The sequence below is a fragment of the Notolabrus celidotus genome, chromosome 10 (assembly GCF_009762535.1).
Source record: "Notolabrus celidotus isolate fNotCel1 chromosome 10, fNotCel1.pri, whole genome shotgun sequence".
Classification (NCBI taxonomy): Eukaryota; Metazoa; Chordata; class Actinopteri; order Labriformes; family Labridae; genus Notolabrus; species Notolabrus celidotus.
Genome location: NC_048281.1, coordinates 8,970,840 through 8,984,720, shown reverse-complemented (window position 1 = coordinate 8,984,720; position 13,881 = coordinate 8,970,840). Strand labels below are relative to the sequence as shown.

Genomic DNA, 13,881 nt, shown 5'->3' with positions numbered 1-13,881 from the left:
TGGAGTGTGGTATCTGTGGAAGTCACGGAAATGATTTGTGTAAGTGTTTTTGGTTGAAATGGATGTCATTGGTGTTCACTGAATGTGAAGACAAACGATTTAGAGCTCCCCCTATTGACTGGCTGCAGTATAGGTCATAAGCCCCGCCTCCCCTATTGAAACAGATGGAACATGGGTCAAACTATGCAACTGAAATACACGTCAAATCCTGTTCTGTCATTATAGTTCTTATCATGCTGATTTGTTTCCAAGTGAGCTTAGTTTTAATTTGTTATTTAATGTTACAAAGATGGCTGACTATTTTGTATTGGGTTTTTTTCAGTTGCTTTGATATTGCAAAATAAAGCACAAGTTATAATTCAGCCATATCACTAACCCACTTACCACCCCACCTCAAATGGTAGTGTACATAGGGTTGTAATAAAAGAGGACAGGGACGTAGGCACCTACAGGGAAAAAAAGAAAAGGACCCTTACAGATAGTAACAAAAAAATAATAAAATAATAAATATACGTTTGTGTTTATATATATGTGTATATATGTGTATATATATATATATATATATATATATATATATAGTAACAACAAAAATAATCAAATAATAATAGTGATGATAATTATAATAAACTAAGTAAATAAATTAAATAAAAAAATGATTTTTGAGTGACACCTCTGTTGACAAATGCGGGCTCCTCCTGCAGTGTTCTGTACCTGTACCAGTTCTGGCAGTGACCCCTGGTCTACTAACCCGCCTTGTACCCCTGTGCCTGCCTGTTCACCCTCCATCAATCCTGGAACCATTCATTATCATCTGACAACAATGCATGGCTTTGGGAGTGACAGACAACCTTGGGGCTTCTAGTGTAGCCACAGGTTAGTGATAAAGGACTTACGGCTAGGGCTTGAGCAGATTGTTAGCTGCACTTGCATCCAGATAACTGATTGAAGAAATTCAGTTCAGCTAAATTATTATCAGGTGACCCTGGGTTCCGGGACAGCATTACAAGCCATACATGCCACCCTTTTTCTTCCCCAGGACAGTTTTTCAAGTGTACACAAAAAATGAAAACCTAGGAACACTAAATCTTCTCCTGCAGCTACAGATTTATGCATAATCTGTAAATAGAGATGAACCTGTCAGAATCAGGCTGTAAATGATCTTTAGTACAATAAATCATTGAATAGCACTAGACTATCCATTCCCATCTGCATTTGTGTTCTTCCTCTGTTACCTGCAGTCCTAATCTTAAAAAACACTTCTACAACTAACTTAACTCAGGCCTCCCAGACTGAAATAATGAAAGGTGAAAATTTGTTTAATAGGTCTTATTTAAAATCAATACATTCCAGAACGTGGTGAAAAAGCATGTGATGAATTTGTTTAATCAGAAATATTTCCAACATTAAAGTTCCTGCCTCATGTTGGATCCACTAATTAAAGCTGCTGATTTCATTTGGTTGAACCAAACTTGAATAAAGTATGCCTACAAGCTGTGGAAAAACACCAGTTGCATTTTGAAACACGCCACGGGCTGAGTATGTGAGATTTAAGGGCAAAAAGTATCAGCACCTGTGTTCAAAGGCCCAGTGCTGCTGAGTCATAGGTACTGAACAATAGCTCTGTAAAAACCCTGCAGACACAAAATGAGTCTTTATTGCTTTGGAGTGGGACGATTACAAACTCTGAAGATCCAGCAATGACTCGTCACTACATCAAATGGCTGCATGACAGAAGAGATGGCCTTGATTATCATAGCAGCACTCACACTGTTTCTATATTTCTAATGGTCTCTCCTTTTTCACATTTTGGGAAATTTGGGGAAGCAGATGTCATGAGGCTGGCATGGATGCGTAGATGGCAGTGCGGTCCATTGAGAGGTTTTGAGTGAGTGGCCTGTAGAGATCAATCAAGTGTCAGTGTCATTAAATGAGATGCTTCTGCTCTCAAAGATCCACCGGCTCAGCAGATCATCAGAAAAGTGTCTAGTTGTTTTTGTTCATGCTTTAAGTGGCAGGTTAATAAAGGTAAGTTACTTGTATATTAGACTAATCAAATTATTTCCAACCATGCTTTAGATACAAGACTCAAATCTACAGTTAGTGAGTCCTTTTCATTTTATGATAAGTTGATCAAATGCACTTTCTGCAGAAAGATAGAAGCTGAACTTGGTCAGAAAGAGGTAGAAAACAGCAGCTCTCACAGAGGCACATCAGGACTGTGTTTATAGCAGCTGCTGGTTTTTGTATTCAGTTTGTCATCAATCATAGCTGCACTGATTGCTCCTTTGTGTCATTGGAATGTGGCTAAGTGTGATCAGCTAAGCTTTGTGCATGAGCATGATGAAGAATAGAGTGTATGATAGAAGGACATATACTTCAGGGTTTTTTGACTCTGCACCTTGCAGGGTTTACTTAGTTTTCTACAATTTGCAATGGCCAACACTGAGTTTCTTATCCTAAAGCTGCGTTGATTGTTTATTTTTTTTTTCAATTTACATAATTTTCTTTTTCAATATGTTTTTTTCTCTTTTTATTTTATTTACAAAGACAAAGGGCCCCTTCAAGACACACATTACAGATTTTCGTAGCATTGTTGCCCCTTTTCCACTTATAGCTTGGCTTGTTCGACCTGTAGGTTCCTCATTGACCTAACGTTCAGTCACAGAAACAGCTTTTTGTCAAACACAAGAACGTAAAAATACAGATTGGCCGACATTCAAACGCTTCAAAAAGTCAACACTAAGCTTAAGGGTCTGTGTCCATTAATCATCTATTGTGCTGGCACTGCCTACTTTTTATACAATACCAATGAAGTTCAGAGTCAGCTGTGGCACAGGTCTGTATGGCAATCAAACTGGCAGCACTTTTTATTCTAAGGATAACATATCCAGGTGTAAAGCTGCTGCTAAAGCAAGGACATCATTTATAGCAACAACCTTTGGGTTTTCTTTTTAAACTGCCCTTGAATAAGATAAAATATGCATAAAACATAAAGAGCATTTTTTTAAAACTAGACAGTCACTAAGTGAAGCTTTTACAACAGTAACAGTAAAGTCTGGAGAGAGGTGCTCTGACATTTGAGCATGTGCGGTGCTGCAAGTGCAAACCACAGTGTAAATGGACACAGGCCTTTAAGCCGCTAAAGAGGCAGAAACTTTTAACCAAATTTGGAGAAGGTCGCAATTGAAGAGACTGTTGGATTTGCAACATCAGACAGCCACAGAAGGACTCTGATTATTTGCTAATACTGCTTCATAGTAAATGCAGTTTTCCACCAATTTTAGAGCGCTACCTGAGCAGCAGTAGGCACTGGTGATCACTGATTTTGTAATTATCTGCTGTCCTTTCAAATACTAATTAATTCAAGAGATGCAAATTAAATTAATTTGCACTGCAAAGAAACTCTGAAACAATTCCCAAAGCAATTATAATTTCAGATAATCAAGGAAACCTCTCATCGTGGTGGTGATAGTATTCTTTGTTACGCTGAAAGAGTCATTAGAAGTTCTCATTGCCATTTTATTTAAAAACAACACAACAACATAAGACATGTTTCTTTATAAAGCAAAACCTTTTCACCAACATCATTTATCACTTCAGATCCTCTATGACGCAGAAGTGTTTGAGAGGAGTTGGTGTATTTGCGAGGTCGGCCTTTCTGAAGTGAAAAACCGAGCGTGACTGTAAGGTACGGTCTGTAGAATGAAGATTCTGACAGCTCAAATAGTTCACTGTTCACCAGAGAGCCTTATAATAAGAGTGTTATTATAATACAGAAAGTGGTATGTAAAGTGTTTTCTCTTGAGGAGCTTCTGAGAAGAAACAAAGACAACAGATGGTGACACAAACATCTCTCCTCCTCGTCAGGGTTTTATTTCCAGTTGTTGACAGCGACCCAACATGCTAATGATATGACTTTTTGTAATCATGCTGGTTTGATTGTGTATTGTGACATAAAATCAGGTTAATGGTGTTGCTGTTGTTGCTTCATTGTGATATCACCTTTTAATCAAACACAGGCCTCCATTGCTGACAGGTTTAACAGTCGATATCTCAACATAAATCAACAGCTGATACATTAGCATAACAATCTGAATAGTACAGAAATCAAGCTTCCAGTATTCAGGCAGATAATTGCAGAGTGATGCTTGTTTCTTTTAGTGAAATGCTGACTTACATTTATTGAGTTGACTCAGTTTTAATCTGTTTTATAATTTTTTTTTTAAACAGGAATAGCCTTTTTGAGATTAGAGTATTTTTTTTTGAGAGAGTGGCGCAGATCAGCTTGTATCACATTTTGACAAACTTAGAGATCTACAGCTTGTAACAATTACACACACACACACAGGTCAAAATCATCATTCAAAGCATCTACAACCAGCTGAAACTTCCTCTAACTCCTTCATTCAACTTTTAAAATGTAAGGCATTGGAGGAAGATACATCAAGTTGATGATTGCAATAATATAACATTCATGCAGACTATCGTGTTCCCCAGAGGGTGACCTTCACTTTTCATCCAGCAGTATTATCGACCTGTTGTTTATGGCCATATTCCAGCCTAATGACATTCCCAACATACTTTGTAATACTTAGTGTGGAGATATTCAGCACATGTCAGAACACTAACACGAACTATCAGGAACATAAACATAAAAATTTAACCTCGTGAAAAGTCACTGGTTGATAGTTGTTGCTGTAAAAATCAATACACAGTAAGTTTTAATTTCAGCCTTCACTTGAATATCCAATAAACTCCAGCAAAGATTATGCAACAGAGAGAAAAAGTAAATTAGGTAGAGTTAAAGTATGTGACAAAGAGTTGCCTCATCCCTTAACAAGACAAAAGTGAAGGAGCAACAGAGGGACCAAACATGAAAAGGATTTTCTTTGAACACATAAAAAGCTTCACAATGTTTAATCTTGCCTAAAGGGAAAGGTTAAATGTATTCTTCTTTATTAGAGAAGGAAAAAAGAAACATGAACCATTTAATTTTCAAGTGTTGCCATGGCTTATAGTCAGCCATACCTTTCAGCAGAAGCAACCAACATCAGTGGTTTTGAAGCATGTTACAGCAGTCTTTCCCAAAACGTATGCAATACAACAGTGATAATAAATGAATATGACTGATTGATCAAAAACCCATAATGATGTTAAGTATTTCTCAACAGCCAGGTACAAACTGATCTCAGACGCCATAACAAATCAATCCATATCCCACACATTCCCCCTCTGCATGTTGACACTGTGGTAAAATGTTAGTCTGGTCTCAGGCTGGCCTTGAGAGGCGGGAAATAATGACAGTGAACGGGCACAGATGTGAGAGCAGCCTGAGGAGCTACTGGACCTGCTTTTACCTGTTACAACAGTAACTGTGTCAATTTAGGTGATCACAGAGCCATGAATTGATGCTGTGACATGGCTGACAGACAAAAAGACTACACAGTGAAATCCGACCAATCATCACAACCACTGCGGTGATGTTGGATAGGAGAGGGGCTCGGCTACACAACCCCCAGAAATGGTAAACGCAGCTAATACCGGGTTGCTGAAGTGCCTCCACTACTTCTTGCCAACGTTTCTCTTTTGTTCAGTCCGTCAACAAGACATCTTAAGGACAGGGTTTTTGTGTGTTATGTATATAACTGAACTTCAAATTAACATTAAACAACTCGACTATGGCTTTAGTCGTTGGACGCTTCACATCAGGGTCTCACTCACCCTGTCTGGATTCTAATTTGCATAACCATCTTTTCACTTTACATGATCCCTTACATAACATGTTGAAGGTAATCTTGTGTGGTTTGCAGAATAGACCTACATTAAATACTTCATTCATTCATATTTGAGAACTTTTTTTGTGATATTTGAGTTCAGTTTCTGACACTTACCGTTGACCCACTTTGCATCAGGGTTGTGTATCTGGAAGTTTCTCTGAAAGAGGTCATCCAAGGTCAATTGCGAACCAAAGAGCTTCCCACTGTCATCTTGAGGAGAGAGAAACACACATTTCAAATATCATCACACAATGAATCACCTTTCAAGATGACAGAATTAACTTCTCTTGCGTTTAATATTCAGTTCAGGTTTATAGCTACAGATGTTTCAGAAAATCACAAGGCTAATTAAAACCTTACTTCATCTTTTCTCCAGCACATAATAACCCTGAAGGCAAAATATACAAGGAAAGCATTGGAACTAATTACATAAAGACAATAACATACTAATCTGAATAAAATTATGTTTTTCATAAATGACTGAAAGCTGCTCGTTTTCCTGAAAGACAACTTCAGCAGTGAATCTCATCCAGATGTTGTCTGACACATCAGCCCCACTCTTTATTTCCCCATCCTCATATTTCCTCCATGTAAACAATTAAAACCTGTTTGTTTGTGTGAGTGAGATCCATCTCAGACTGTCTCTGATTACCTGCTGTGTACTTTCACTGCTGCTCTGAATTAATAAAAATGCAAATGAGGTCTAAACAAACCGGAGAGTCTGCAGTACACCGGCACAACTGTGAAAGGATATCGATGTAATACAGACAAACGCACGCTGAACACAAGAAAACAAGTCCAAACACTGCTAAAGTTCATTTTTCTATTATGTTTCCTCACAATCTGATGCAGCTGTAGGGAGCCTCACCTTTTGACAGCAGAACAATGGACAGGCCGATGAGGGAGAGAACCACCAGAATAACCAGCAGGGAGATACCGATGCCCTTCCAGTTTTTATCCGCTGCGATGGTTACTATATCCTAAAAAAACAAGACAAAGAGCATATGTCAATAATCATGAAGAATAGCACATACCAAAATGACTGCACACACAAAAAAGGGAGCGGAAAGGTTATGTACTAAGGAAGAAAAAGTCCTGGAGCAAAACAGAGTTTTGCTGAGCAGTCTGCCCCATGTACTGAGGCTGCAGTCCTCATCTTACCAATCAATCTTTATTTATATAGTACCAAATCCCAACAAACGTTATCTGAAGACTCTTTCCAGACAGAGCAGGTCTAGACCGTACTCTATGATCTATTATTAACAAAGACCCAACATCAAGACAGGATAAGATCCAGTCCCATCTTACAGACAGGACTCAGTCTGATCTCATCTTAATCCACCATGGGCAGAGCACTTTGCAGCATTTAGCAAGTTGCAGTGGCAAGGACAAACTTCCTTTAACAGGCAGAAACCTCCAGCAGGACCAGACTCATGTTAGACACACATCTGCTGAGATCGTGTTGGAGAGAGGGATAGAGGGAGATGAAGAGAGAGAGATGATAGTGGTGAGACAGATAGTAGTAGTTGTAGCAGCTGGAGTCTGGCACGTCCACAGCAGCAGGTCAGAGGAACCTACAAGACATGGGAGCTCAGGGACTCCAGAAAGGTCTATGTTTAGTAACTTTAATGGAACAGGAAGAGTTAAAGTAAGAGACAGGCAGAGAGAGGAGAGAGATGAGTTGGACTCCCATCCACGGCCCTTCGCTGCGTGTGGTCCTCGACTCTGTATTCCCCACATTTCCTGTCTCTCTTCAGCTGATCTATCTAACAAGATAGCATTTCCTTTGTTTGTACTAAGACATGTTTGATATCCTACATGATGGTATTTAACCCGCACCTACTCAATTCTAAGAGAAACATGACTTTAAAACAGAAACAGTCCACTTGTTCTTGGTTTGACTCAGCATTGTCATCCTATCTAAAATAACCTGCTCCTCAGAATAAACCCAAAGAGGTTGTGGAGTTGTAGCTCCTCTTCCTGTGTTAAACTTAATGCAAGAACAGAACAATTCTCTGCAGACCAGGCCCATTTCTGGACACATCTCCCACTCTTTATCATCCTGACATCATTTATTTCATTTGCAGAGTCAGGAAGGTGTTATAAATAAATCTGTCTGGCTTACAGAGCCCCAAGCTCCTGCAAACCTGTCCATGTATTTATGGATCTTCTTGTTTTCTAAGTCTGTTCATTGAAAGGATGATTCAAAGATAAATATCCTGGAGCCTTGCCAGCTCTTCATCCCTCCTGGTTCTTGTGTTTAACTTCCACCTCGTCCCTGACGCTCTAAGATATTAAAGTTCTGCATCACTCACAAGACGAACGTAATTTTCCACTGAGAAGGTTTCTCCTCCGAGTCTGGATTCAGCATCATTTAGCTTGTGTTGTCTGTTTGTTTCTCTCTGTTTGTTTAGCCTCATTAACTGGAGCAGCCCTCATTACACGTCCAGGAACATTATTTTCCCAGTAATTTCTACAGCAGATCATTTTTTTAACAGACCTTCGGTAATATCTCTGTCGTAATGATGTTCTGATAGTCCACATTTCATACCCTGACATACAATTAGTCTGGTAATCCCCTGCTGTGAAGATGAGCATTGAGGAGCCGTACAAACTGTTATGTCCGTTACAAAGTCCATGCTCCATTAAGTCCATGTATTATCGCCATGTTAGAAGAGACAATGAATCACAGCTGAGACAAACACAACTCAGTAAATCTTTGGATTAACATTCTTTAAATCTCACCAAAGGGGAATTACTTTTTTAGACAATGGGTCTTTCAAAACATTAGAAATCCTTTTTCAGGCTAGAAATAATAGTCTTCCTGTTTGTATTCAACGTTTGTTTAAATTAAGAGAAGGACCTAAAAAGAATTAAAGGTGACATATCACGCTTTTTTCCATCAATATATATTCGTCTAAGAGGTCCCCAAAACATGTCTTTAAAGTTTATGCTCCAAAAAACACTTTGAAATCAGATTTTGGCATGCCTGAAAAACCCTCTTCTTCAGTCCTCCTCAGAAAACTCTGTTTTCTCTCTGACCACGCCCCCTCAGGAAGTGGATGTTCCTCGGCTGTCCAGCACGTTGATCTAATGTTTACATGTTGGCTGAATATACAATGCTGCTCAGAGATCACGTTACTTCAACCCTCTGAATTTGATCCAGAATCTGATGCTGACGGAGAGGCACCTGCAGCAGGACCTTTCTGAAGGATTGGTCACAGATTCAGTGTTTCTTGTTGTATTATTTATCAGTATGTCGAAGTGTGTCTTGGTACACAGCTACGAACATGTAGCTATGTGGCTATGCTAACTAGCGCTAGCACTTATCCATGATAAATAAAAATCATCCACTAGATCTTCAAATCTGCAGGCCTGGGGAGTAAAACCGACCTCTACCAGAAAGGCAGCAGGACCTTTCTGAAGGATTGGTCACAGATTTTGTGTTTCTTGTTGTTTTATTTGTCAGTATGTTGACGTGTGTCTTGGTACACAGCTATGAAGATGTAGCTATGTGGCTATGCTAATTAGCGCTAGCACTTATCCATGAAAAATAAAAATCATCCACTAGATCTTCAAATCTGCTGACGTGGGGAGTAAAACCGACCTCTACCAGAAAGGCAGCAGGACCTTTCTGAAGGATTGGTCACAGATTTTGTGTTTCTTGTTGTTTTATTTGTCAGTATGTTGACGTGTGTCTTGGTACACAGCTACAGCTACGACATGTAGCTATGCTAACAAACGCAAGCACTTATCCATGACAAATAAAAATCATCCACTAGATCTTCAAATCTGCAGACGTAGGGAGTAAAACCGACCTTTGTGTTTATTAAGACAGCCTACAACTAGCATGCCTCCCTCCTAAGCTCCTTGTTACCACACATTTGTGCAGGTAATGAAAAACGGAGGGGGGATTCAGTATTATTTTATACAGTCTATGGGCTGCACAAGCTCCGAGCTCTGACTCCGTGACAGACCGGATATTGTTGTTACGTAACAAAAACACGGAAGTCTGAAACGGCTCGTTTCACACACATTTACAGAAAGGTGTAGAAATCAGAACAGGGGCAGAATGGATTTTTTTCATTCTCGGGGGGTTTGTAGACATGCCAGGGACAAATATTTCAGGTAGAGAACCATTAAAAAGTCCATTTTGCATGATATGTCACTTTTAAGGATTGTAATGTTTATGAACTGTTTTTGTTACTTTCTTTACTGGTACTGCTGATGTTTTCGGGTGATATTATGGATTGTACAGGATAGGAAAATATATACGCCTGTATATATCTACTTTACAGAATACTGCATCAATATACTATCATTTGTTTAGACTAGAGTAAGTGGAGGGCTAGACCATCAGGTCACCAAGTTCGCAATGAACTCTGGGTACATCCAACAGTTAAGTCAGCAGAAATGCAAACTCAAAGCTAGTCAGTAAATTGGCGCCGCTTAGTCCACATCGGAAAGCTCAAACACTAAATAATGTGACAGTGGGACAGCACTAAACACTCAAAGTCTGTGAGTGTAGAGTCTGTGATTGGGCTTTTCTCTCTCCCTCTCTGTGTCTTCCTGCTCCGGTGATCAGCTGGTGATGAAGATTTACTCTGTTAAGCTCCAAACCAAGCTTCAAATCATGTTGTCGTGACCTCTACTGACCAATCATCCTGCTTCAGCTGAACTTTAAATCTGTCTCCTCTCTTTGCTGTTGGTTTGTTGTTTCAGTCCTCCACACTATTCCAGACCCAGCTCTCCAGAAGTCCACCCCTCAGGTCATCCTACGCCCTTCCTTAATGTCCCCACCTAAGTCTAGTCGAGACTTCTTGATAAATACAGATTTGGCAAAGAACACAGCTCTTATTCTAAACTGTTAAAACACTCAGATTATCACCTTTGTTGATTGTTTTAATGAAATATAAAATTGCACATTTTATCAAACTGAGAGTCATGGCTGGTTGAATTGTTATAAATGTATTAATGTTTAATAATAGTGTTCAACCAGCTATGGACTCTCTGTGTTGCAGTCCTGAGTAAAGGAATATATAACAAGTGAGAAGCAAACTTTTGAATGCATTTACAACACTATGTTCACAATTCAAGGTAAAAGCAAGGGGAAATCATCTTCAAAGAACATGCCTTAAAAATTCAAACTCTGATATAACAAAAACGAGCACTTATACTTATGAATCATGTTATATTTGGTGTAAAAAAACCTTTCATATGCAGGAACATCCTTGATGGATCAAAAGTGTACCTATTGAAGTCCTGAAATTCAGTATTATGAAAAGCAGGCCAGAGTGCTGCAGAGGTGATAAAGCTGTGAAGTGCCTCTGAAAGATTGATGTATTCAAAGTCCGGGCAGGAAGTCAATCATTTCCTGACTTCTTCTCTGTGAGCTTTAGAGTAAGTCTTTTATTTTGTTCTGTACATATTGCTGTTGGTCTCTTTAGGAAAGCAGTGTTTGAGTGTGTGACAGCATACATCAATGCTACTTTACAAAGTGAGGGTTCAGTCTGGAGCTTTGAGGTTTGTAGGGTCTTTTCTTCTGGGGTCAGTATTTAATAAGAAGGGGGTTTAACCTGGCCGCCTTCACATTGCTCCCTCTGTGCACCCTCTTTTGATTCTGCCAAACACACAACGCCTCCTCTACTGTTTCAAAACCTCCGCCTCTATTGTACTCCTGATAACCTGCACACTCATTTTCTTGGAAATCTAGCTCCTGGTCATGCAGAAACAGGCTAAAATAACCAGCTCTGCAGCTTTCCATTCGACTTCAGAGTGCTTTCTTGTGTCTGGGTATCTTGTAAATAGGCTTGACTCATCCCCAAAATCCTCCTCCTGATGATGCAAACTCAAGCCAAGCTGTGCCAAAGAAACGCGCTTACTGTAAAGGCAGATTCTCGTAGGACCCGTATTACATGGTGGACCTCCGGCAGGTTCACATAAAAGTGGAATTTGTCAGTGAACACTTGCAAATCTTGCGTTACTGTCATTTACAAAGTGGAATTCCAATCCACATCATCCAGCATATACAGCCAAACATAGAAGGCCTTGTGACAGAAGCAACATATGATTAAGCATTCCTTTGATTTGAGGTTGTGTTTGCAATGTTTCCTTCAGGGATTTTGGTTTTCTCTGTGCATTTCGTTGCTTCTTCTACGGTTACAGGGGTATGAAGGCTGTGCAGGCACAATAAAATAAACAGATATGCAGAACGCGTGAGTTCAGTCTATTTAAAATGAAATCTCAAAAGTATTAGATGGATGAAATTCAGGGCAGCATGCTTTGTAGAATCTTTTTTCAATCTTTTAACAGTCTCTTCAGCGAAATCATCCACGTTTACAGCCACTCGTGTCTCCATCTCCTGGACCTGCTCCGACAGTGTGGAGAGTGAGGACTCCATTTTAGTTAATGTGGTTTGAATGTTGGCTGTTTTCTTGTTGATATGTTTAGATAAGTCCTCTTTAGTTGCTCAAAGAGCCTCAAGAAGTTTGGAAAAATCTTCCATTTTTCGGTCCACCATGTTTGCTACTTTGGTGTGTGGCTGTTGTAAGCTGGAAACTCCAGGCTTATTTCGTTTTTTTACACTGAAAGTTATATTTTTCCATACAGAAATTCCCTAAATGTCTCACTTTTCAATATGCTAGATTCGTTATAAAGTTGCTGTATTTTCCTGCCCCAGGCGAGGGCTTTGCTAGGCTGCCCCTTGCGTAAAAATAGTTTGGTAGAGTTTTGTCTTGCAGACATGTCGCTAGGTTTGTGAGTACTAAGAAGGAAGGCTCCCACACATCTCATAGTTTGAAGAAAAATACTATTAACCACTGTACAGTTAGATGAGTGTGTTTTCATAAGGTTTATTTACTGAAGAATGTCATTATTGTTGGAGAGAATCTGAAATTGAAACATGTATTTGCAATATCTGTTCAAAGTCTTACAAAAGCTTGAATAAGAGACTCATTCTGGACGACAAACAGTTTTCCTGTTTTCATGTTCCTGAGTTTTACCTGCATTTTGCAGGATTCATTTTTTTGCTAAGGTACCATTCCTGGGACCCGTAACAGTTAGCTCGCTAAGATTATATCAAATGGAATGTGTTAAATGTTTTTCCGCATATAACCACTCCTTGCCAAACGTGCTGTTCAGTGTAGCATGATGCAATATAAAAGACAATTTCAACCATAAATAAATAACATCTATGATTACTGTTACATTAGCTAGGTAAGATTATATGAAACAGAATTGGTTAAATGTTTTTCCGTTAGCTGTTTGGACTGTTAGCTGAGTTGTCAAAGGTTAGCATCTATTTACTTTTCTTGAAATACGGTCATATATCCCTCAGAGTTCTCACTATTATTTCTCAGTTTCTTATGAACTCGTAAGAGAATAAAAAAAAACACACAGCTGATGCAAACACTCCAAAATAGTAAATGGAAGTGATTCTATTCTGTTTGCTAATGCTTATTGCATATGAAAAAACATCGGCAGAGATTGACACTGAAGTAAAAAGGTATTTTGAGGTGATTCAAATATTCTAACTACAAGTAAAACAACATAAATGCATTCAAATAGTTACTTTTGTTATTTCTTACAAATGTTACATTTTTTCAGAGTTGTTTTAAAGATGTGGGACAAACCAGAGTTCCTGGAGTAAACCCAGAGTAAACAGAAAAGGGGAAAAGAGGAAAAAGTACCAGTGTTACATTCACCACATCAAATTCCTTAAGTGTGCGAGCTCACTTAGCAATAAAGCTTTCTTGAATCTTGAATCTTTGTATAAAAAGCTTGAGCTCTACAGGCAGGTTGACAGAATAATTAATCGGGATAGAGGCAGCTTCTAGGGTGCACCACCAAGAGCTCACGAACACACGTCCACACGCCTTGCCTGCATCCTGGCAACTCATTGAGATTTAAGACACTTAACTAGTCTCTTCAACTGTGCAACTTTTATCTTTTCTTTCTGGGAGCACACAACTTTAGTTAGACTTCACAACAAGGGGGAAAAACTGCATCGTTAAATGTTCTAACAGAAGGAGAATACAAAACAGAAAAGGAACTTACGGGTATACTTGAGGTTTCAGTTTGTCACTCCATATAAAGTGCTCCAACA

At 39.1% G+C, this 13,881-nt stretch overlaps 1 protein-coding gene across 2 annotated transcripts in view; it reads right to left on the bottom strand.

Annotated features, from left to right (window-relative positions):
• Positions 1-13,881, bottom strand: part of LOC117820450 (inactive dipeptidyl peptidase 10-like) — a 139,070-nt gene that overhangs the window by 46,268 nt on the left and 78,921 nt on the right. Inside the window, exons 5-6 of one of the 2 annotated variants that reach the window (XM_034694224.1) lie at positions 6,646-6,757; positions 5,892-5,987 (exon numbers count right to left, since the gene is read on the bottom strand). In XM_034694224.1, the coding sequence (XP_034550115.1) occupies positions 5,892-5,987; positions 6,646-6,757 (208 nt within the window). Of the gene's footprint in view, positions 1-5,891; positions 5,988-6,645; positions 6,758-13,881 lie in introns of those variants that run through there. The other variant, XM_034694225.1, reaches the window with a different exon arrangement.